Source organism: Gigantopelta aegis, chromosome 11, assembly GCF_016097555.1.
Source record: "Gigantopelta aegis isolate Gae_Host chromosome 11, Gae_host_genome, whole genome shotgun sequence".
Classification (NCBI taxonomy): Eukaryota; Metazoa; Mollusca; class Gastropoda; order Neomphalida; family Peltospiridae; genus Gigantopelta; species Gigantopelta aegis.
Window position 1 is genome coordinate 20,292,313 of NC_054709.1, and position 27,146 is coordinate 20,319,458.

Here is a 27,146-nt window from a genome sequence, read left to right on the forward strand (position 1 = left end):
TATGTCTTTTAACAAAACCATGAAAATTAATGATTTCACAGTTAGATGTATATTTGGTTTTGGGTTTGGGTTTGGGTTTGTTCTTAGCTGGAAATTTCATGACATTACATAAATATGTTTTCCTGCGTTAATGTAATTTCACATTTATACAGCTCTGATTGCATTTGGTTGGGGGAGGGGTGTGGGGTTGACTATGGTGTAAACTGGAAACTTCATGACATCACATAATACGTTTTCCTGCATTAATATAATTTTACATTTATACAGCTCTGATTGCATTTGGTTGGGGGAGGGGTGTGGGGTTGACTATGGTGTAAACTGGAAACTTCATGACATCACATAATACGTTTTCCTGCATTAATATAATTTCACATTTATGCAGATCTGATTGCATTTGGTTGGGGGAGGGGTATGGGGTTGACTATAATGTAAACTGGAAACTTCATGACATCACATAATATGTTTTCCTGCATTAATATAATTTCACATTTATGCAGCTCAGATTGCCTGAGGCGGTTGTGTCGTAGGATTGAACAATATCGGTGAATTTTATTGTTTTTGTTCCATTCAGTGCACCACAACTGGTCAAAAGCGGTGGTATGTACTTTCCTGTCTGTAGGAAAGTGCATATAAAAGATCCCTTGCTGCTAATGGAAAAATGTAGCAGGTTTCCTCTGATAACTACGAGTCAGAATTACCAAATGTTTGATATCCAGTAGCCGATGATGAATAAATCAATATGCTCTGGTTGTGTCATTAAACAAAACAAACTTTTAACTGTAACTTTAATTCAGTAAGCTAATTTAATCTTATTTCCACTTTGATTTCAGGTCTTCACCAGCTCCAGATGGGACAGATGGTGATCCTCAGAAAGGAAGCGTCTCGTTTTCTTTTACTCGGACATCTTCCTCAAAGATCAATACTGCATCCGCATTCAGCACTGATCCTGAGGAGCAGAAGACCAGCAGTGTTGGTCCTACTCAATCTAATAACACAGGATTGCAGAACAATACCAAGCACAGTCTTTCGGCATCTGTGGGAGGAGGAAAACTTCAGGCTGGATTTGTTAAAGTCATGAGTAAGGATGACGCCCGTGAACTTGATTGGCCTGGGGAGATGATACAGATGACCACGGCCGAACCGATCATCAGTTTCAGCTGTAATCCTCTGACTTTTGACTTCAGTCAGTTGATGAAGCGAAAACAGAAGAAAGAGGAACCAACACAAACAGTTGCTCCAGATGCTGAGAAACCGGTCGTTGCAAGTAAAGTCGAAGAGAAGGAGGAGAAGAAGGAAGTGGTTAAAGAGAACAGTGCCGAAGCAAGTAAAGAGGAGGTGGTGGAGTTCACTGCAGATGGTGAAGGTGTGAAAGTTGTTAAGAAGAAGAAACGAAAGCATAAGAAAAAGAAGAAACGCAGCCTCGAGACTGTTGGTGATGAGGTAGTAGGAAAAGTGGATGGTGTTGATGAGGATAAAGAGGTCGTGAAACATAGTGCAAAGAAAAGGAAGAAGAAGAGGAAGAAGCGGAGACACAAAATGGAAGGTGATGGAGATGGCATTGATGAAAAGAAATCTTCAAAAAGAAAGAAAAAGAAATCACGGAGACATCGTTCCAAAAATCAGGAAGATGGAGGCGAATGTAAAGTTAATGGCATGACGGAAAATAAACCAGAATCGGGAGATGAGAAGAACGAATCGAAAAAGAAATCAAAGAAGAGGAAACACCGACACAGACATGAATCGAAACATGAACCAGAAGAAGGAATGGGCAAAAGTGAAGTTTCTGTGGCAAAAGACCATTCTGAAACTGTGCCCGCAAAGAAGGCTAGGAAGAAAACGGAAAAAGGTAAACTAAGCTTAGAGTATCAAGACACGGCATCATCAGACACGGATGAAGAACAAGGAAAAGCTAAGGTAACAAAGGATAAACCAAAAGCAAGTAAAACTAACGCAGACGGTAAAAATGAATCTGACACAGAGATATCAAATCCTGGGAAGAAGGTTGGAACTCCTAAGAAAGGAGAATTGCAGACCAAAGATTGTGCTTTTGATGCGAAAAATAAGCCTACAAGCGAAGCCATGAAAAGTCCTCATAAAAGTAAAGCAGCCATTAATAATACAAAGTCGCCCCATGAAGTAAAGTCGCTGAAGAAGACAAAAACTCCTGAAGGTCAGGAAAACAAAACTCCAACTTGTAGGAAAAGGACAGCTAGTGAATCAGGAGGGGACGATCAGATTCCCAACAAGGCATTAAAGTCTGCTACTAAGGAGACATTAGTTTCAGTGAAAGCAGAACCAGACTCATGGACAAAGATGGAATGCTTGTTCGAGCCCAAATCGAAGGAGACCAATTTGAAGTCTAAGTGGGACACCAGTGATAGTGAGAATGAAGACAATCCTGGCAGCGAGGTGAAAAAGAGCAACAAGCAGTCTTGTTCCCCAAAGTCAAAATGCAAGACTGAAAAAGGAGGTAATCCTGGTTCAGGCGAACGGTCACAGGTTAAAGAGTCTAATTCTAAAACAGAAGCTAAAAGTCGTAAAAAGTCTTACTCATCATCTTCAGACTCCGATACATATAGAAGTCGATCTCGTAGTAGATCTAGAACAAGGACATATTCGAGGTCACGGTCGAGGTCATACAGGTCTCGATCCTTTTCTTATTCTGATGATTCAATGTACAGCAGATCAAGGTCTAGGTCATCTACAAGATCTAGGTCACGAAGTCGAAGACGTTACTCTAGAAGCCACCGGTCTCATTCTCACAGTCTGAGCAGGTCATACAGCAGAAGTAGCAGGTCAAGTTACTCGAGGTCACGTAGTATATCTCGATCTTACCACAGGTCACGGTCGTACACACGGAGCAGATCCCGGTCAAGTAGTTATTCATTATTCAGAAAAAAATCTCCAAAACGGTTGTCTCAGAAGAAAACTCTTTATCCAAGTAAAACAAAAAGTGAGGAGAAGGTTACAGAAGGAAATGCTGAAAAGAAACTGGATATTCCTCTACCTGTAGCAGGAGAAGAACCCAAGAATGACAAAGAGGAGGAGACCGACCAGGGCGGTAAAAAGAAAGGTGTTGTAAATATACCACTTCCACCTCCTGGAGAAACAAATCCTGAAAGCCAGGAAAAGTCCACTGCTGATACGACATCTGCTTCCACTGTCCCTCCACCACCCCCTCCTCAAACTGCTGTGAATGAAGCACCAAATCCAGGCAAGGTACCAACGAATCCCGGACATGGATTGGAACCTCACCAGAATGTTGGCCAGTCTGACCAAGGCCCACCAAATGTAGGGCCACCTAATCCTGGAATGGGACCATACAATCCTGAAATGGGACATCACAACCCTGGAATGGGTCATCACAATCCTGGAATGGGACCCCACAATCCTGGGATGGGGCCTCATGGCCCTGGAATGGGACCACACAATCCTGGAATGGGACCACCAGATCATCACATGATGGGACACCCAGATGATCATCATATGATGGGACATCCTGATGACATGATGGAAGATCCAAATTATATGATGGGTCCTCCTGACCACAGAATGGGCCCACCTGACCACAGAATGATGGGTCCTGATCCGCGATATGGACCTCCCAATCCTAGGTTTGGACCCCCTGACCCAAGGTTTGGACCACATCGAATGGGACCTCCAAGACCACGAATGGGTCCCCCTGACATGAGAATGGGTCCTCCACATGATCCACGATTCAGACCACCTGATCCACGAATGGGCCCTCCTGATCATCGTATGGGTCCTCCTGGTCCAAGAATGGGCCCACCCGGTCCTAGAATGGGACCTCCAGGACCAGGCCAAAGAATGATGGGTCCACCTCCTCGAGGACCTGGGTATGGACCTCCACGCTTCTTCCCTGGTCAAGGACCTGGACCAGGACCACGACATGGTCCACCAATGAGAAATCAAGGTCCATATGGACACCCTCCTGGTGGTCCAGGCATGAGAGGACCACATCCAGGCATGAGAGGGCTTCCGCCACCTGGAATGCGAGGACCGCACCCGCCAGGCAGACCTCCCGGTCCTCAGATGTACCCATCTCGTATGTCAGAACCACCAAATGGTCCTCCTCCTGCTGCACCAGCACCAGAGAATGAAGAGTCACAGAGCACACCACCTCCACTTCCGCCACCAAAATTACCATCTCCAAAACCACCACCACCACCAAAGAAAGAAGAGGAGAAGAAGGAAGAACCGAAACCAATGGTACCTATAATACCACCTGAACAGGCAGAGCAGTACAGGAAGCTGCAGGAGCAAGCGCAGAAGCACGCTAAAAGACAGCAGCGCAGGCAGAAGCAGCAGGAAAACGGAGAACCAATAGAGTCGAGCTCCGATGAGGATGAACAGATGGAGATGGAAGAGGCCGCCAATCAGGCTGCTGATGATGGAGACTCGGTGGAGGAACAGCCGACGATCATCACGATACCGGCCGCTCAGTCACCGGTCATGCAGCAGCAGACGGTGATCTTCCAACCACACCCCGGAACCATCCTCACTCAGACGCCACAGCTGATATCTGCTGGTGGACAGCAACACATCCTGATCCCACACTCAGCGTTTGGTGGAGCTACGCCGGTTGGCATGCCCATACAGGCAGGTGCTCCGATGATCATGCAAGCAGCTCCGATGTCGCAAATCCCAGGAGGAATACCCACTCACGGAGGAATCTCCTTCGCTCATTTCCAGGCTCAAGCTCAGGCTCAAGCTCAAGCTCAGGCACAAGCACAAGCACAGGCACAGGCACAGGCACAGGCACAGGCTTTGCAGCATCATTTCTTGGCTGCAGGTCATGCTCAATATGCTCTTCCTGCGGCTGTAGGTCCAGGTATGAGCGGTCTTCAGAGCATTCAGAGCTTGCAGAACTTGCAAAACTTGCAGAACTTGCAGAACTTGCAGGCGATCCAGAGTCTGTATGGAATGCAACCGGTTCAGCATCCGATCCTAACACAGATGCAACCACAAGGGCCTGTGATACTAGTGCCAAGAATTACCCGTCCACCCGTATGATGATAAGAGTGCGTACTGTCTTCTGTGGTGTTTTTTAAAAATTCTGTTGTATAATTCTCAACATGCTTTACCATGCAGACTGTTGTGCTATGACTTGTGACTACAACACTGAAATGATGTTTGTCATTTCACAAAAAAACCCACTAGAAATGCATTGTTGCTACAGTGATAGAACCATGAAATATTTTTCATCACTTCAGTGGAAAACCCCTGAATTATCATTTATGTGTAAGAACACTGAAACAAATGGTTATTTTTAGGGAAGGAACACTAAAACAAATGGTTATTTCAGGAAAAGAACCTTGAAATGGTTGTCATCACTTCAGTGAAAGAACCCTGAAATGAATTAGTTACACTGATGAGGAATGAGACTAGTGATAGTGAGATATTGTGGATATAAAATAACAAAGTCACCATCCTGCCATGGATGAGAGTTAATTAATACAGAGAGTACGGTAACCAATGTCATCATTGTCCTGATAGATCGGGTTGCAGACTTGACAAGTGTTGGAATACTATACCATTTGATTTGGTAGATGAACTGACTTGCCTCTAGATTGTGATGACAAGACTGCAGTGATGTACTGTTTGTGTCTTTAGACTGACAAATCCGTCCCAGGCCCAATTACTGTCCATGACAGAGCTGGGACCTGTGAGGGACATGCCCGAAAACCATAAGGGTAAAGGGGCATGTGAATAGAATTCAGATTCAGATTGACAAAATTGACCTCTGCAAAATAATACCGTCGACCAAGTTGTGTGTCTGGATTTTGATGGCTGAAGTTAACAAAAGCCACGTTATGAGTCGGAAGTAGATATTGACTGCTTTTATAATTGCCAGTGTTGTAATTTCAATGGATTTGGACAATTCACCTGCGTTCTAAAGTTTCTACTGTTGCATAACAATCGGTGAATTTAACCAAAGTCATTTTGTGAGGATGGCTCTGGGTTGAGAAATCATCCTGTATTCTATAATAATTGTCAGTATTCGTAGCAATAGTTGGACTGTGATTAAGGATACATGGATGACGTTTGCATACCTTTCTGACATCATGCCTTGTGATTCATTTATTTTGTGTGTTTGTGTGTAAAAAATATAAGTGTTAGTGCATAATTGAAACAATGCAACAGGTGTGTTTACTGTTTATTCAGGCGGTAGCTACAGGCTTTCGTTTTTGAAAAATCACTGCTCTTAAAACATCCAGAAAGGGAAACTCTTATTTTGAATGATATGATAAGGGAAAATGATATTTATTTTTAATCAAGCTGCATTTTTCACACCAGTCACATTGACACCAATGGTTTGTAGGGGCGTCAATTGACAGGGCACGTTTGACATTAACTGTCATTCTGTTTTTGTGTCGGGTGCAGAAATTTAAATTAATCAATCCTCCAGTCAGTTATGTGGTGAACTGTTGCCTTATAGACAGTTCACCACTTATCTGATTGGAGGATTGATTAATTTAAATTTCTGCACCTGACACAAAAACAATGAAATTAAAGGGGTTTTTGTTTACTGACAAACTAGAGCACATGATTACTAATCATAGGCTTTTGGATGTCAGACATTTGGTAAATTGGACCTACAGTCTTAGAGAGGAAACCTGCTGCATTTTTCCATTGGTAGCAAGGGACTTTTTATATGCATCACCCATAGATAGGATAGCACATACCACAGCCTTTGATAGACCAATAGTGATGCACTGGCTGGAGCGACAAATAGCCCAATGGGCTCACTGATGGGGATCTGTACATCAGGTGAGCGATTTACCACTGGATACATCCCCTTCAATAGTTGTAAACAGCACCACTGATGCTAAATTCTATTTCATTGAATAATCAGTTAATTTAAAAAACACTTGGGAACATTAGTGTAGCACAGAAACATTGTACATGTGCATTAGGAATAGGCAACCCACCGTTTATACAAAAATAATTCATGCAACAAAACAATCTGTTGTCTAGTTTAAAATCTCAGACACAAGCTTTCACATATGAAGTCCCTCAGGTCAAGCTGGTGTTTCTCAAAAACGAAAGTGTGTTACTAGGATATTTACTTGAATGTGCTCTGTCTGTAAATGTGCAATGTACTCCTTTGTTATCAGGTAGTGCATAACCTGAATATTTTCATTTTCACCTCATTGTTACACTAGCAAAACCAATGGCCTCCCTAGTTTCTTACTAATATATTATCTTGTCAGGATGTTCATGTGTGGAAATGTTTTGCCAGTTAGGCGCTGTGTGACAATTACATAATGCTCCAGAGGGGAAGGGACTTGTATGGAAGGCATTATAAAATGTTTGGGTGGGGTCTCATTATTATGTTGGAAATAAAATATTTTGTTCTTTAACATATTTTTTGTGATCATATATCTGTTACTAAACCAAACCGAAATACAAACAGAAAATCCAAGAATAAGGGAGGAGGGGGTTTAAAAGTTAAAAAATTTGCATTATGTAAATGTTGAACGGCCCTTAATGTTTTGATTTTGTTTTCTTTCTCTTTCTGACAATTCTTATAGGTACTTGGGTCTCTGTATCTTATTTGCCATTTGTTTGAAACTTGGTAACATGCATGAAATAGGAAATACACGTTTTGTTTTCACATCTAGTCATTTCAAACAAATAGGGGAAAACCCCCAAAACAAAACAAAACAACCCCAGATCACTTCCCACTGTGGCATCTATTAAAAGGTGACGTCAATATATTGTACAATATGAGCTTATATAGATGTGAGTACAACCAATTAAAGATAGTTTTTAAAAATGCATGCTCGTCTAAGAAGTAATGGTTAATGAGACACGCTTTAGTTATTTTTGACGGTATTTCCTTGTTTAAACATCACAGACATTAGCTTCTCTCTGTTATAACCATATCCAAATGTGTTGCAGGTTTGTAGATTAACTAAACTTAGTGTCCGTCTTTACGGGCTGAAACTAGGGTATGTGCCTTTAACGGTTTATTGGATGTACAGGAGTGAATATTGTAAGCAAGAATCCAAGTTTCAACTAGAGGTCTCTGTACATTATTAGTATTTATTTTATTTATTTTATTTAGCTCTACATGTATGTACCAGTAAAACTATGGAGTTATAAATAAAACATTTCGTTCTTTCTTTGCTGCAGTCTTAAGTCTGGACTTTCAAAAGTTGCATAAGCATGGGTACTTTTATTTAACGACACACTCAACACATTTCATTTATAGTTATGTGGTGTCGGATGGGTACTGGTAAAAGACTTACTATAAGAATACAAATTGAATGATAATAAGTGTGAATTAATTTTAGTATGTCAACCAATATTTTACATTTCCAAAACTTATCTGTCCAGTTGAATTTGGGGGTTTTCTGTCACTTTAAATTCATAAATATTTACTTTGTTCAGTTCACAGTATTAAATTAAAACAATTATTGTTTTTATTTTTGTTCTACAAATAATCGTGCATGAATATTAATATTATTTTTGTCTCAACAGTTGGAAGCAAACATTTAAAATAACCATGGCTTTCTTGAGGTGACTGTTCATAATTATTACTTTTATAATCCCATGCTTTATTGTGTAATCATTGGTGTCATCCTTCTCCTGAGTTCAAGCTATATAGTTGATTTGGCTTTAGATTTGAAGACCAATTGTATTGAAAAATACTCTTGTCTGGATCGTCTGTATGTGGTGCCTGAAAACTTGTCAGCCAGTGTTGCTCCACACATTGGTTTTCACTTACTCTTAATGTAAAGGCACATATACAGAGTTAATTTCCAAAACGTGATATAAGCCAATTTCCTGATTTTGGAGTTAGCAGTGAAGGTATATTGATGTTAGTACAACTCGACATTTTGACACTGAACACTGATTATAAATTTGTAATTTTTATTTTATTTTTATTATATGCATGTTGCATGCTAAATAATTTGGCAGTAAAAATTATGTACATGGATACACAGTAAAACATGTCTAAACAGGACCCTCAACAAACTAGAATACTGTCAAACTTGGCCAAGTTTCATGGTCTCAAATTAAAGAAAACAAAGTGTGACCCTCTTAACACGATCCTGTCTGAATTGGATAAATATTAGGCCCACGGTTTGATCCAGATTATATATAGACAGATTTCACTGTATAGTAATTTGGAAATTAACTGTTCATATTTAATACAATATAAAATTTTATTTATTTAATTTTTTTTTAAAAACAAGTTGGTAACCCATTTAAAAAAAAAAACCCACAAAACACCCTGACATTCACTAAAAGTTTCAGTAATTATGAGTCTGGAAAACAGTAAAGATTGGTCAGAGTGTATTTTGTAAAGTTAGGCCTATGTATTCGCAGAAAATTAGTTGAGTAGTTTAGTAAGCCATTAAAAAACCCCACCCTCTTCCTTATTGAATGCTGACAAGACTTATAACGTGATTTGATTCTTAGTAAACGCCAAAGTTGATCCCCTGATGACCCCAACCCAGCCAATTGTTTTTGTTTATCTTTTTATAATTAAATGTTATGTATAGTGCTTGTGCAGAAATCAGAGCACCGTATAAAATTTCAGAGCAAATTCCTTTCATCCATCAAGTTAAATGTCATGTTGTTTGTCATCATAATATATCTCATAAAATTCATCACTGCCTGTTTGTACGATATAAATATTACTCTAACTTTGTTAATTTAAACTATATTACTCCAATTTTATGTTAATTTAAATTAATAATTGTTTGTGTTTTTGTTTTTTCTTTTCATTTACAATATCTAATTTAATATTAGTCATCTTAATGTCACCATTTCGCTCTAGTTTCTGAATGTGAATACTAATAGTTGTACAAAGCTACAAGATGGAACATAAAATCTATTTGTAAAATTGACTATCATAGTATCGGAAAGGATAAGAGTGGCAATTGCTGTGTATTCCATTTCAGTTTTGAGCCTTGATTAATGCAGAAAGGATATCACATACCATGGCCTTTGATATACCAGTCGTGGGACTGTGATTGGGATGGAAAAATACCAGTCAGAGAATGGGTCCATCGAGGGGGTTTGATCCTTCAACACAAACTCCTGAAGCAAGCTCTGTACTGACTGAGCTAGATCCTGCCCCAAATTACAAAGTTTAAATTGATGTGTGTGTGTGTGTGTGGGGGGGGGGGGGGGGGGTCAGCTAATCTTCCAGTTTAAGCTTTTACAAATGATTATTTATTAGTATTATTATTTAATAAAATAATTAAATAATAACTGCTAAAAAAAAATACCTGTATTTAAATATGGTGTAGAATATTTTGCTTTTAAAAGATTATTTCATTCTCCTCCACCCCCACCCCCACCCCCACAAGTGTATTCTGCATTTCTGAGATGGCCACAGACCACAATTATTTACACTATATGGTGTTAGTGGTTATAACACCGGCCTCGGTGGCGTCGTGGCAGGCCATCGGTCTACAGGCTGGTAGGTACTGGGTTCGGATCCCAGTCGAGGCATGGGATTTTTAATCCAGATACAGACTCCAAACCCTGAGTGAGTGCTCTGCAAGGCTCAATGGGTAGGTGTAAACCACTTGCACCGACCAGTGATCCATAACTGGTTCAACAAAGGCCATGGTTTGTGCTATCCTGCCTCTGGGAAGCGCAAATAAAAGATCCCTTGCTGCCTGTCGTAAAAAGAGTAGCCTATGTGGCGACAGCGGGTTTCCTCTAAAAATCTGTGTGGTCCTGAACCATATGTCTGACACCATATAACCGTAAATAAAATGTGTTGAGTGTGTCATTAAATAAAACACTTCTTTCTTTCTTTCTTAGTGGTTATAACATTTTTATTAATATCAGCAGGCCCATGGATTTTTTTTAATGTACCTTTGCCTGCCTGAGAGAAACATACCCTGTTGTCCAGCTCTTTCTCCCATGATATTGGTTTAAACAAACACACCCACTAAACCTGGCTGGAGTACACCCATTTTACACAAAAAGCACTACTTTTTCATGGGCCGAATTACCACAAACAAGTCTTGAATATCAAGTTACACATGTTTACAAACTACATGCTCTCCCGTGTCAACTTCAGTCAAATAGTTACCACTTCATAGCTGTCTGCCATGAAATAATCAGTCAAACAGCAGACTTAATTGCGCGGATTTTCCACAACCATATGGGAAGATAACTGTGATCCGAGGCCAGGTGACTGTGAAATTGCTGATGTGCTAGTTTTGTGTCATGTTCATATTTATTTAATGTCATTGAAATCAGTAACCCGTGTAACCAGAGATGCATCGATCAGGAAATCGCACACCTCAAGTGAGTCCATATCGGGAGAATCTGCCTTGGGTTTTCTTGTTGGGATTTGTTCTTTGTGATGTTAGCAAGACAATGCTGTGATGTAATTTCCGTGTCACATTGTGTGTGCCACACTGTATATAGTTCTAATCAATATGCCTTTCAAAACAATTGTCAATAAATAAATACAAAGTGAAATGTGACTTCTTTCTATTTTAAGTCCTCTGCTGGTCCAATCAGAGGGGACTATAGGTTTTGTCTCCGTCTCTGTAAGAGGCGACCAGCCTCGGTGGCGTCGTGGTTAGGCCATAGGTATACATGCTGGTAGGTACTGTGTTCGGATCCCAGTCGAGGCATGGGGTTTTTAATCCAGATACCGACTCCAAACCCTGAGTGAGTGCTCCGCAAGGCTCATTGGGTAGGTGTAAACCACTTGCACCGACCAGTGATCCATAACTGGTTCAACAAAGGCCATAGTTTGTGCTATCCTGCCTGTGGGAAGCGCAAATAAAAAATCCCTTGCTGCCTGTCATAAAAGAGTAGCCTATGTGGCGACAGTGGGTTTCCTCTAAAAAAAACCTGTCCGAATGACCATATGTTTGACGTCCAATAGCCGATGATAAAGATTTTAAAAAATCAATGTGCTCTAGTGGCGTCGTTAAATAAAACAAACTTTACTGTAAGGGGCGAGACGTAGCCCAGTGGTAAAGAGCTTGCTTGATGCACAGTCGGTTTGGGATCGATCCCCGTCGGTGGGCCCATTGAGCTATTTCTCATTCTAGCCAGTGCACCACGACTGGTATATCAAAGGCCGTGGTATGTACTGCCCTGTCTGTGGGATGGTGCATATAAAAGATCCCTTGCTACTAATGGAAAAATGTAGTGGATTTCCATTCTAAGACTGTGTCAAAATTATCAATGTTTGACATCCAATAGCCAATGATTAATAAATCAGTGTGCTCAAGTGATGTCGTTAAAGAAAACAAACTTGTGTAATTTAACCTGCCCCCTACGCATTGCCTCCAGATACGGAGCTGAACAAACTTCTGTAATTTAACCTGCCCCCTACGCATTGCCTCCAGATACGGAGCTGCCCCCTACGCATTGCCTCCAGATACGGATCTGAACAAACTTGTGTAATTTAACCTGCCCCCTACGCATTGCCTCCAGATACGGAGCTGCCCCCTACGCATTGCCTCCAGATACGGAGCTGAACAAACTTGTGTAATTTAACCTGCCCCCTACGCATTGCCTCCAGATACGGAGCTGCCCCCTACGCATTGCCTCCAGATACGGAGCTGAACAAACTTGTGTAATTTAACCTGCCCCCTACGCATTTCCTCCAGATACGGAGCTGCCCCCTACGCATTGCCTCCAGATACGGAGCTGAACAAACTTGTGTAATTTAACCTGCCCCCTACGCATTGCCTCCAGATACGGAGCTGCCCCCTACGCATTGCCTCCATATACGGAGCTGAACAAACTTGTGTAATTTAACCTGCCCCCTACGCATTGCCTCCAGATACGGAGCTGAACAAACTTGTGTAATTTAACCTGCCCCCTACGCATTGCCTCCAGATACGGAGCTGAACAAACTTGTGTAATTTAACCTGCCCCCTACGCATTGCCTCCAGATACGGAGCTGAACAAACTTGTGTAATTTAACCTGCCCCCTACGCATTGCCTCCAGATACGGAGCTGAACAAACTTGTGTAATTTAACCTGCCCCCTACGCATTGCCTCCAGATACGGAGCTGAACAAACTTGTGTAATTTAACCTGCCCCCTACGCATTGCCTCCAGATACTGAGCTGAACAAACTTCTGTAATTTAACCTGCCCCCTACGCATTGCCTCCAGATACGGAGCTGAACAAACTTGTGTAATTTAACCTGCCCCCTACGCATTGCCTCCAGATACGGAGCTGAACAAACTTGTGTAATTTAACCTGCCCCCTACGCATTGCCTCCAGATACTGAGCTGAACAAACTTGTGTAATTTAACCTGCCCCCTACGCATTGCCTCCAGATACTGAGCTGAACAAACTTGTGTAATTTAACCTGCCCCCTACGCATTGCCTCCAGATACTGAGCTGAACAAACTTGTGTAATTTAACCTGCCCCCTACGCATTGCCTCCAGATACTGAGCTGAACAAACTTGTGTAATTTAACCTGCCCCCTACGCATTGCCTCCAGATACGGAGCTGCCCCCTACGCATTGCCTCCAGATACGGAGCTGAACAAACTTGTGTAATTTAACCTGCCCCCTACGCATTGCCTCCAGATACGGAGCTGAACAAACTTCTGTAATTTAACCTGCCCCCTACGCATTGCCTCCAGATACGGAGCTGCCCCCTACGCATTGCCTCCAGATACGGAGCTGAACAAACTTCTGTAATTTAACCTGCCCCCTACGCATTGCCTCCAGATACGGAGCTGAAATTTGGAGTATACTGTATTCATAAGTGTAGAAGAAAGGGGGCAGCCCTCCCAGCACCAGAGCAAACCATCCAATTCAGGCAAAAATGGAGATAGTCTGGCAAAATGACATTGTGCTAATAGTCCATGGGCCAGATACCGAACACCCCCCCCCCCCCCCCTCCCCCCCGGGGGATTTTTGGAGACAAGGATTTTTAGATGCCACATTATATATGAATTTAATATCTGTCTGCAGCAAAAATGTTGGTGGATTAAAAAAATATCGCCATTTGAATGCACATTTTGTGTCCCAAAAACACTTGAAAAATTAAATGTAGTGATAAAGTTGTCATCAATATAAATTTTTAACAGATATAAGGCCAAAATGAATGATATTCATCCTATACTAATGTTAATAGTAACAAACCAAATAACAATGCAATATGTGGTATGAATAATGATATACTCATCTGCAAAAGTTAAGCAATGCCTGAAATGCATTATTTTCTATATTTACACATATTTTGGGCTGCTTGAACCTTTTACTATTAAAAATTGCCCTGTATTTAATATATTGAGGCAGCATTATTCAAATATGGTTCAGTATATCTGCCTATACTATACTCGATCAAATTAATTAAGGTCCAATAGATATTTTAGCATTTTCCTTTAAATATTCTTCTGTTGAAAGTTGTCAGCATTTTGGCATGCTTTTAAACTTGATGACTTAAATAACAATTTTGAGGGAACACAATAACAAATATCATTCTGAACAAATGTGTAACAATTACTAGCCTAATGCTCATTTCAATATTTTTCATAAGTATGTGAAATACCCAGTGTTTTTTGCATGTATAACCAGTAAAATTTTACTGAAACAATGTATAGAAGCCATATATATGACCCAAAAATGCTAAAATAATATGACAGTAATAAAGAATTATATTATAATATAAGAAAGTTTACTAGCCCTTAATTAATTTTGTTGAGTATACATGTATGTGCATCAATATTATGAATATGTCCCTACTCTTTACTAAACACCAGTGTTAAACATTTAAAGCATCAGTTTCGTGTACCTACCATAAATTCTTTTGCATTACATGTACAGGTCATCTATCTCACAGAAGTTCATCTTATACTATAGTAGTGTCGGAAATAATTCTTTCATATTAAACTGACAAGTAAATATTTTGTAAATACCTATTTAATGATACTCTTATCTAATTTAGCATTTTCTTGTTTGGGCTCTCATTGATGTACAAGGTGGGGTTTACTCTTGAATTAAAATAAAAATGTTTGTAAACAGGAGATGTGTGACCTTTATTGGAACAGATTATAACACATTTTGATGATATGTGTCGATTTCATTTACCCTTAAACAAACTTTTAATTTAAAACTGCAAATTAACTGATTATTTTGAATTGCAGCATAAATTATTAATTATGACCAGCATATTTAGTGAATATAAATTCAATATAAGTACATTAGAGATTTACACAGTCTTGCAACAACTTAAAGGTGCTATATCATAGTTATATGTGAGCATCTGTTTGTGATAAAGATTCTCCAATAAAAATTTATTTTGTACTAGTACATAAAATTATTTCCTATAATCATTGATGGACATATAATTAAAGGTGTAGTTTTAAATGTTAAAGCAAAAATTAATAAAAACATGATTTGCAATAGCTGTCATTATGCAACTTTGAGATAGCACCTTTAATACCAGATGGTTTTTGACAGTTTTGCTCAAAAGTTACTTATAAATGTCTACAAATATTTGTTTTGGAGAGGAATAGGGGTAAACGGTCCCTCACATATTGTTACAGCAATGAATTTGACACTTGACCAACATTTGTTATAGTCTGTTCCCATAAAGTGCACAAATCACCTGTTTACTGACATCTTTCTGTTAATTTCAAGAGTAAACACCTCCTTGTACATCAATGAGAGCCAAAACAAGTAAATGCTAAATTAGGTAGACGATCATTAAATAGATATTTACATAAAATTTACTTGTCTGTTTAATATGTAAGAAATAATCGACGAAAATAATTTTTATTCTATTTCCGACAGTACTTTAGTCTGTGTTTGTAATATTTTTAGATTTGCCTTTATATTTACATTGTGCTTAACTTATGCTCAGGTGTATATAATTAGTTTCTACATCAAATATTGTCTAGGAAAGTTTTAACTTCCTTTCATATTCCTTTGCATTTTCATGCAATTAAAATATGTCCATCATGTTCACAATTTCTGGTATTCTCCTTCTCTAGGCTCTGCTCTGGTTCCTCCATCAGTATGTCCGTCAGCGCTCATAGTATAATATCACTATTTCATCTCTAGTGTTCCTTCTAAAATTTCTCAGCCATATGACAATTTGGTTGGGGAATAGCCTGGTATGCCTGGCATGACTGATACCAAATGACAACTTGGCAATTTGTTCTCTTTATGTGCATTCTCAGAGCATTCTCAGTGAATACATACATGTAGAGTGGAGAAGACTGATTTATACTCTACTGTAGTTCAATATTATCATCCTTGGTTTGGCAACAAACATTTCCAGATATTTCTCAAAGTCATGATGTTTTTGTATGTTATTCACACCTGCACTCCCATAGAGAAGGTATATGAAATGATCTGCTTCTTAAATATATATGAACATTAATTTTTGCTGAACTTCCATGAGCTAACAAAATTTCCATTCTGCATAAAATCACTGTTAGTATCCTAGCCAGTAATGGCAAGCACAGCTGGAATTGCTAGTTGGTGTCTTCCCTGTATCCTTAATGATGCTGTGCACATCTATAAGATGCCTCTTGTTGCCAAGTTGAGTTTATAAAAAAATTGTTTCTGGGATGGTGAACTGGCAGCAATGTACAGACATTGAAGTATAATCTTTGTTTCTGCATCTTCTTGTGTACTTTACAACACCCCTAGACATGGTTTGCATTTGAAACATGTACTTTGTCTCACAAATAGAACCCTCTTCCCAAGAAGCTGAGGGCAGAGTTTTCTTTTTTTCATTTAAAAAGTCTTCCAGTCTCTTAAGACCTTTGTAGGGATTCCTTAGATCAAGTGTGGCTTGGAAGAACCCCTTTCACATGAGAAATTTAGTGCCAAACCACGAATGCTGTTATTATGCTACAGTGGATTAGTTGCAAACCTTCCATCCAGTATATATTCCCTGAAAATATGCTGTACCAATAGAGCAAATTGGAAGAGAGCAAATTGCCATGGTCTCATATGGTATTAGTCATATCACAAAGTCCAGAGTATTCCTCAACCACATAGAATTGGCTGAGAAATGTCCAAAGAAATACTGAAGCTGAATTGGATGGTTTGTGATCTGATAATGCAAGAGCTGTTGACATATTAAGGGAGGAACAAGAGCAAAGGCCCAGAGGAAAAATAAGAAATTACAGATATTGTGAACATAATAGACATTATATTTGAGTCAGATGATAAGACTGAAATAGGAAAGAAAGTCAAGTGCTAGATATGCCCGATGACTGACTATATATCTGATGTCAAATATATAAACCTAAGCATAAATTAAGCACAATTTAAATACTAAATATGTTTTTAAAAATAGTACAAGCTTCTGTGAGATAGATGAATTGTAAATGTTTTAACACACATGCCAAGGAAAGGTACATGTACTTATAATTGGCTGGTACTAAGAACAGACGGACATCTTCATAAATTTGTGGACATAGTATATAAACTCCATATACTTAACCATATTTGAATAATGAAGCCTCAATATGTTATAGAAAAAAGCCAGGTCAATTTTGTTTTTTAATAATAAAAGCTTCAGGCAATCCTAAGTATGTGTATACATAGAAATTAATACATTTCTGGCATTGCTTACTAGTAACTTATTTTGAGAAGTATATAATTATTCATACCTCATATTATATTGTTTTGTAATTGTTATTAACATCTACTTTACAGAATAAAAGGAAGGATGTAGAAATAGAAAATTGTAAACTTCACATATATCATACTTGAATCACATAAAATGATTGAGAATTGGGAATGAAAGTTAGATTTTTATAGTGCTAGATATTTGCCTGATGGCAATATTCTATGTAGATTTCAATTATACTACTCAAAAGAATTTAAGGGTCAAAAATTTATAACCAAATAAGTTTCAGAGTGTATTAGATTGATGATGTAAACTACACCAACATTTTTATTTATTGTTCCATATTTACAAAAAACCACAAATAAACGTCACTGTATACAAGAAAGTCACATGACATGCTGTCAAAGTTGAAGGTTGTCAAACATGGATTTTACACATTAGAACATTCGTTTAATAGTGTGTGAATCCACCCCTGGCGCGAATACACTCGACACATTGTTGCTTCATGCTGTTGATCAGACGTCTGAAGAACTCTTGGGGAATGGCCTGCCACTCTGCCATAAGAAGTTGACCCAGATCATGAAGGTTGGCCGGAGGGGCATGGTTATCCCGAACTCTCCTGCCTAATTCGTCCCAGGCGTGCTCTATTGGGGCCAAGTCAGGCGAATCCATCCTGGCGATACCTTGTTGTCTGAGAAAGTCCGTTACCACCCTGGCGCGGTGGGGTCTGGCATTGTCATCCTGCAGAACTGCCCCGCCGCCAATCTGCTGAAGGCCTGGGAGAACCAACGGCCGGATAATCTCATTCAGATAGCGGATTCCATTCAGATTGCCATCCACCACATAGAGGGGGGTCCTGTGATGGATAAAGATGCCGCCCCACACCATGACGCTGCCACCACCGAACCGGTGACGTTGTCTAACGTTAACGTCAGCGAAGCGCTCCCCAGGACGTCTGTAGACACGAACCCGACCGTCGTTGAACTGGAGACTAAACCTGGACTCATCAGTGAACATCACTCGACCCCACTGAACACGTTGCCACCGCAGATGAAGCGTGCACCAGTGACGTCTGGCCGTTCTGTGACGTGGTAGGAGTGGTGGTCGAACAGCCTGGCGACGGCAGCGTAGATTATTGGCTCTCAGATGATTGCGTATGGTTTGATCAGACACTCGAGTTCCAGTCGCAGTCTGCAGATTGTCACGTAATCGGCGTGAAGTGGTTGTGCGTTGACGTAGAGCCATATTGGTGATGTAGCGGTCCTCTCTATTTGTAGTGCTTCGGGGTCTTCCCGAACGTGGACGATTTCGAACAGAATTCGTTGCTTGGTACCGTTGCCACAGTCGGCCAACGACACTCTGACACCAAGTCTCAGAGCAACATTTCTTTGCGTATTGCCATCCTGAAGCCAAGCAATAGCCCTTCCTCGATCTTCGATAGTCAGTTGAAGTCGTACCATTGTCGAATTTGGAGTGTGCACCGTACACGAACGCAAGCTCCAATTATACGGAAATTCAGCATTGGGAACATGGAATACACGTGCAAAGCGTGCAAATGAAGCCCTTTGTGAAAAAGCAAGTTATGGGCACTTAGCAGAAATTTCGCTTTCGCCCTAATTTACGTGCAAATGTAAGCATGTTTTCGCCATTAGAACTAGTCGACAGTGTCAATGACAGTGGATTTTAATTCATTTATGGGTTGCTTAGACCCACTTTCGTCAAAATGGAACAATACCATGCGTGACATTATGGTCTAGCTAATATAATTGACATTCAGAAAATAATGTCGAAAATATCGTCTGACCCTTAAATTCTTTTGAGTAGTATATATACACCAAAACATAAGTCAAGCATACTATAAATAGAACTGCAATTCTAAAATATTACAAAAAGCAAAAAAACACACGAGCTATTGTAAGATGAACTGTTGTGAGATAGATAAATTGTATATGTAATGCAGACTTGCCTAGAATGGTATGTAAATTCACTTTTTATGTTTGTAAGACTTGTGTGTAATATAAAAATATTCAAAATATCCATGTAAATGGTTTAGACAGCATGTACTGCACCATATTTAAGTAATGCTGCCTTCAGATATTAAATAGAATACAATAATAAAAGGATCAGAATGTTTTAGGTACGGTATGTGTATATACACATGTACATAGAGAATTACGTATATCAGGAACTGCATAACTTTTGCTGGTGAGTATACCCCCGGTACTATATCCATACCACATATATTGCATTGCTTTGTGGTTTATTGTTATGAACATGTAATTTAGTATGAACAGCATTCATAATTTGGTCTTAAACCTGTTCAAAATATGTCTGGATGAGAACTTCAACATTGCCATGCAGTTTTTTCATAATACTCAGGACATTTCAAATTCATTGACTCACTATACTTAGTCAGATGCCAAAAATGTATTATTTTTTGGTGGAATACATTCACCAGTAACCCAGCTTTAAAGTAAAAGCAGTGATATAGTCCAGAATTATTTTCAAATATTTTTGAAAATTATGTGGAACATTCACCTTGATCAGAAATTTGCCCTCTTAAAAATAAATAGGGTGCCTAAACTCAAACATGCCCTACAAGCACACCCACCAACAGATTGCCTGCAGACAAGCTGATTTGAATATGTCTATGGATAGGCTTCAAAGATATACTCATCTTGAAAAATTCCTATGGGGGGGGGGGGGGGGCAGGCGGGGTTATTGTGGGCCCACGGTCTATAACCTGAGGTATTTTTACCATGTATTTCTATCATTCAGATCATTCTATCTGCAAAATTAGTTGTAATCCATGTAAAAATGCGTAGTTACTAGTAATCCCTTTGCAACCCTATAAAAGCTGTTTGGCAGTAGGTTGCATAGTACCAAACAAAAGAGAGTTCCGTGTCAAAGTTCGAGGTGCACCGTTCAAATATTTACAGAGTGAAAGCAGCTGTGGGTGTGATTGGTAGTAATATGTGCCATTGATTATTTGTCCACCGACAATAAATAAATACACTTTTATTTGTTATACAGTTGTTATGCAGTATATACCAGAGGTTGAAACTAATGCCGGGTACCCCCCCCCAAAAATGGAACTGTAATATTGATTTGGTCTATTAGAAGCAGTAATGCTAATGTGAAAACATGTTATCCAGATTCGTGCAAAAACCAGCCTGCCCCCTACAAAAATGGGAGCCCGTACGCCTGTGGCTTTATCATGTAGTTATACCGATCAATTTTGACTTATTTGAAAAATATAAAACAAAATAAAACAAACAAAGCAATATATTATTTATAAGTATGACCATAAACTAAACATACTACAACGACCATAAAATACATTGTATTTTGATGGCTGTTCAAAAATTATTTAATTGAAGAAAAAAATACATTGTTCCTTAACAGTGAAATATTTGTATTTTGACACAGTGAAATATATTACTAGAGTCGAATACACACACACACACACCCCACCCCCCCCCCCCCCCACACACACACACAGTTATGTACATCATAACGCATATTACAATGACTGCAAAAATACATGGGTGATGACCATATGAACATGTTATGTGTTTATGAATAAACCCCAAAGTGGTATGCATGGTTATTTGCACACTTAAAATGTTTTGACTGACAGCCAGTAATCCCAAGTGTGACAGTATGAATATTTGCTGTCAATCAAAATATCGAAAGTGTGAAATAAGCATGCAAGTAAATTTATGTGATAACCGAGTTGTATACGACGCCGCCCCTAAGTGACTTTCAAGTTTGCATGACGTGATGAGAATTCTGGCTCAGTGAGAGGCAGTGGCGTAGTGAGGAGGGGGTGGGTGGGCATGGGTCATGCCCCCCACCCCCCGAATCAAACTTTTTTTTTTAACCGTATTAAATTTGATAAAATCATACATGCATACATACATACATACATACATTGTGGGTTATCCCCCTAAAATCCTGGCTATGCCAGTGGTGAGAGTTGGGGGTTTAAAATGGCATTTCATGTATTGAAATAAGGTGTTAACAACAACAACAAGCTACCATATAAGAAAATGTGTTATATTGCATGGGGGGGGGGGGGGGGGGTTCAGCTACATGTGATGAGACCCGAGACCCTTAGATGCTGTCTGTTTTAATATTTTCCAACTACTGTGTAAGACAGGTGCAGTCTTGATAACAATATAATAAATTTTAATAATAAAATAATAATAATTTGGCATTGCAGACAATAACTTGAGTTGTAGAAAGTTCAATGCAAACATTACGGATCATTTAATATAAAGAATAATAAATGAGTTACCAGTTATCATCATATTTATGTCCTTAATAATTTTCACTTATCAAGAGCTTTTGCGTGTGACAAATGAAAATTATTTCATGAAGGACACATTTGTTAATAAGCTGGTACCAAGTTTCTTTCTCTTTTTATTTTCAATATCAATACATGTACATTTGTACCTCTAGAAATAAAAACGATGTCAACAACATTACACTCTATTTTGAGTATTGCCGTAGCTTTGTATTCACGATCACAGATAATTTATTTTCAAACTCCAAGTTCTATTTATTCTATTCAAAAAAAGATCTGTAATGCCTTGCATTAAATTATCATTTCATTACAAATTTCACAATTTGCGTAAATGCAAATTTTAAATTACGTGACGTCTTTGTATATTGTGATGACATCATATTTAGTACCGACAAAGTCATTGTTGTAGGCAGCAAATCATCCAGTAATAATGTTCGTTACACCAATGCCTGAGCATTTCTACTATGAACTTATTATACTAATATTGATTTCCTAGTGCGATAATAACAATTAATCTGGTTCTTTATTATAAAAGATGAAAAAAAACAAAAAAACTTTATTGCATATAAACATTCCACATAACGGAACTGGATGCAAAACATATGCATAAACAAGAAACAAACAAAATGACTAAATAAGGACTAATTATAGGCAATACATGTATAATCGTGAACAAATTTTGAAACCGCACCAGCAAAGGCTGGATTTTGGTTTTGCATAATATATATAAATTTTTCTTGCATACTCATACTTTTAAATAGGTAATTATGGAAAGTTAAATATGCATATAATTTGACACGTTGACTATTATATTTCTTACATATTATGATATGATGGTATTCAATCTTCAATTACATTGCAGTGGTCACATAAACGTTCTTCCACTGGAATGAAGGGTTTTGTATGGCGCCCAGTCTCTATTTTTAATATCTCCATATTGCATCCCAACTCCTTTCATGCCCCCTGCCCCCCCCCCCCCACCCCCCACCCCCACTCTTCATAAACACCAGCATCCATACTTGCTTTGTAGAAGATAACTGTTATCAGTGGGCTAACTCTCCACTAAAAAGTAATCACTAAGCAAAGAACCAATGCACTGATAGATATTTTAAACTTGTTTGCCGAGGCCAAAATCTCTGTTGTCAGAATATTTAATCTGATCTGTCCTCCTGAAAATAACAATAATAATAATTTAAAAATAAAATAAAAATAAAATAAAAATAATAATGGTAATAATAATAAGATTAATAATGATGGTGATGATAATAACAATAACAACAATAGTAATTATATTGATATTAATAATAATAATAAATAAATGATGTCAACACTCATTTAATGTGAAGTACCCTTGTCAACACTCTCCTAGTGTGAACTACAAACTCACCTAGTAAGAAATACACACCCAATGAAATACACTTTTCAACACTCACCTAATGTCAAACACAAACTCGTGAGGTATACACTTCCCTAGCGTGAAACGCTGTCGTATACTCAATTATTAATGTGAAGTACAATTGTCAACACTCTCCTTGTATCAAATACACTGCTGTCAAAACTCACCTAATCTGAAGTACACTTGACTAGTGTGAAGTACACTCATCTAGTGTTAAGGACACAAGTTGTGTGAAGTACACACTCATCTAGTATGAAGTACACTCATATAGTGTGAAATGCACTCACCTAGTGTAAACAGCACTCCTTTAGTATGAAGTACACACTCACCTAGTGTGAAGTACACACTCACCTAGGATGGAGTACATGCTCACCTAGTGTGAAGTACACACCTAGTGTGAAGTGCACACTCACCTAGTATGGAGTACATACTCGCCTAGTATGGAGTACATACTCACCTAGGATGGAGTACATGCTCACCTAGTGTGAAGTACACACTCACCTAGTGTAAAGTGCACACTCACCTAGTATGGAGTACATACTCACCTAGTATGAAGTACACGCTTACCTAGTGTGAAGTACACACTCACCTAATATGGAGTACATACTCACCTAGTGTGAAATACACACTCACCTAGTGTGAAGTACACACTCACCTAGTATGGAGTACATACCTAGTATGAAGTACATACCCATATAGAGTGAAGTACACACTCACCTAGTATGAAGTACACGCACCTAGTATGAAGTACACACTCACCTAGTATGAAGTATACACTCACATGGTATGAAGTACACACACCCCTAGTGTGAAGTACACACTCGCATGGTATGAAGTACACACTCACCTAGTGTGAAGTATACACTCACATGGTATGAAGTACACACTCACCTAGTGTGAAGTACACACTCACCTAGTGTGAAGTATACACTCACATGGTATGAAGTACACACTCACCTAGTATGAAGTACACACTCACCTAGTATGAAGTATACACTCAAATGATATGAAGTACACACTCACCTAGTATGAAGTACACACTCACCTAGTATGAAGTACATACTCACCTAGTGTGAAGTATACTGTTGGACTCTTCTTTCCGTCACCCCCGAGACTTGTAGCGATAACTCTGACCTGGTAGGTGGTGTTTTTCTCTAAGTTTGATAACACGGCGTAGAATGTTTTACCTACCACCTTGTCGATAGCTGACGACATCGGGTTCTTCATCTGCCAGTACCGGACCTTCACACCAACAAAGGAAACAGTTAAGACACTTCTAAAATTAAATATCACTCATTCATTTGAATAATATATATATTTGATCAGAATAACTGTTGTTAGCTAAACGTTAAAGAGGCAAGCAAGAGATTTTGGGAAGGCCTTGATAAACATTTAGGGTGCGCGAGGAGGTGAACAGATTAAATAGAGGATAATAAACAAGTATATTATCAAATTTAGGTCCCGAGTGAAATAATGTTAAGTTTTCACAGCTTTAGCCAGGATGTTATAGGCCTATTGGGGGGGGGGGGGGGGGGGGTGTGTGTGTGTGTGTGTGTGTTCGTGACAAGATCGTACCTTATCAGTAGACCCATTCTCAGATATAGTTTTTCCCATTCCAACCACTGCGGCACAACTGTTCTATCAAAGGTTGTGGTGTGTGCTGTCATGTCTGTGGTAAAGTGCACATAAAATATCCCTTGCTGCTATTTGAAGATTTGACATCCAATAGCCCAGTGGTAAAGGGCTCGCTTGATGTGTGGTCAGTCTAGGATCGATCCCAGTCGGTGGGCCCATTGGGTTATTCCTCGTTATAGCCAGAGCACCATGATTGGTATATCAAAGGCATTGGTATGTGTTATCCTGTCTGTGGGATGGTGTATATAAAAGATCTCTTGCTACTAATGATAAACAAATGTAGCGGGTTTCCTCTCTAAGACTAGGCTATATTTCATTTCAACTTATTTTCGTGCTTATATCCAATTAAGGTTCAAGCACGCTGTCCTGGGTACACACACCTCAGCTATCTGGGCTGTCTATCCAGGACAGTGGGTTAGTTGTTAGTTAGTTGTTAGTGGTTAGTGAGAAAGAAGAGGGTGTAGTGGTCTTACACCTATCCATTGAGCCCTTAAAAACTCGCACTGTGTTGGAGCCGATGTACCTACCAGCCTGTAGTCCGATGGCTTAACCACTGCGTCACCATCACTAGGCTATATCAGAATTGCCAAATGTCTGACATTCAACAGCCTATTATTAAAAAATCAATGTGCTCTAGTGGTGTCATTAAACAAAAACCAAAGTTTAACTTCTGACCGTGTAACCTGTAATCGACTCCTCATCCTGCCCGGTGCTGATTCCCCTCCACGTCAAGTAGATACTGTCGACACCGTGCGAACGCACAGCCACGTGGAACGGGTAGTGTTGTGGCGCTGAAACAAGTTGTAAGATAAATGATATCTAACGGATACAGCCACGTGGAACGGGTAGTGTTGTGGCGCTGAAATGAGTTGTAAGATAAATGATATCTAACCGATACAGCCACGTGGAACGGGTAGTGTTGTGGCGCTGAAACGAGTTGTAAGATAAATGATATCTAACGGATACAGCCACGTGGAACGGGTAGTGTTGTGGCGCTGAAACGAGTTGTAAGATAAATGATATCTAATGGATACAGCCACGTGGAACGGGTAGTGTTGTGGCGCTGAAACGAGTTGTAAGATAAATCATATCTAACGGATACAGCCACGTGGAACAGGTAGTGTTGTGGCACTGAAACGAGTTGTAAGATAAATCATATCTAACGGATACAGCCAAATGGAACAGGTAGTGTTGCGGCGCTGAAATGAGTTGTAAGATAAATCATATCTATCGGATACAGCCACGTGGAACGGGTAGTGATGAGGCGCTGAAACGAGTTTTAAGATAAATCATATCTAACGGATATGATTCTAAAAAAAAATCCAAGCGAGAAGGTTTTAAACAAATCTTTTCCAACTGCACTTATTTACAACTCTTACGCTTGAAGCTGTACTAACTTGTGCATCACATAGAGAATAATACATGAGTGGCCGCTAGACACGAATGTATTATTCTATTTCTTACATATCCTTAAAAACCAGGTTTTAAGCAAATTTTACCATCTTTTTGGACTAAAAGTTATTTATTTACAGCCGTTGCACTTGTAGCTAAGTTACGCGTCACAGACACATGATTGTCAGGTTAACTATACGTCACAGTGTAATATATTTCCACCGTGTTGATTTTCATTGGATGCATGACACTGGTGACCTGATCATCACCCATAAGAAGCCAGTCGTATGCCTTGAAATTGTTAACACACATACGCACAAAACTATAGTCACCATTCTTGAACCTGCAGTGGATGTAAGCACATGTTAAACGGTTGGTTGGTGGGTGACTGTAAGATACCATTTATCTTATAACGTACCTAACGAGCGAAATCAAGTTGGATATGTTTTTAAACAACGAATTGTAAGATAAATGGCATCTAACGGATACGATTGTAATATTCTATTTCTTACAGGTTTAAAAAAAAAGAAAAAGAAGAAAAAAAAAAAAAGAGAGAAGGTTTTAAACAAATTTAACTGTCTATTCCTACTGAACGTCTTTACAGCTCTCACGTTTGTAGCTATAATAACCCGTACGTCACAGACTGATTAGTTTCAGGTTAACATCATGTGTGTCACAGATCAATCAATTTCGATTTTTCTTTGTTTTCACTGGATAATATGGCAATCGCGACCCGGTCAATAACGAATGCTGTTCTCATCAATCGGTGTGTAGGGAACATATTTTGTAGCCCAATCCAAAAGCTAGCTACTTTTAAAGTGACAGACCCTAGTTTTTAAA

The 27,146-nt window shown here is 39.2% G+C and overlaps 2 protein-coding genes across 2 annotated transcripts in view; one reads left to right on the plus strand and one right to left on the minus strand.

The window, feature by feature from the left end:
- Window positions 1-10,200, plus strand: part of LOC121385076 (G patch domain-containing protein 8-like) — a 48,547-nt gene extending 38,347 nt beyond the window's left edge. Inside the window, exon 8 of the mRNA XM_041515613.1 lies at window positions 831-10,200. Coding sequence (XP_041371547.1) covers window positions 831-5,034 — 4,204 coding nt within the window. The 3' untranslated portion in view covers window positions 5,035-10,200. The remainder of the gene's footprint in view (window positions 1-830) is intronic.
- Window positions 10,201-20,852: 10,652 nt separating this feature from the next.
- The window catches only part of LOC121385077 (contactin-like), a 38,533-nt gene continuing 32,239 nt past the window's right edge, over window positions 20,853-27,146 (minus strand). The window contains exons 17-19 of the mRNA XM_041515614.1: window positions 25,590-25,705; window positions 24,347-24,521; window positions 20,853-23,052 (exon numbers count right to left, since the gene is read on the minus strand). Coding sequence (XP_041371548.1) covers window positions 22,946-23,052; window positions 24,347-24,521; window positions 25,590-25,705 — 398 coding nt within the window. The 3' untranslated portion in view covers window positions 20,853-22,945. The remainder of the gene's footprint in view (window positions 23,053-24,346; window positions 24,522-25,589; window positions 25,706-27,146) is intronic.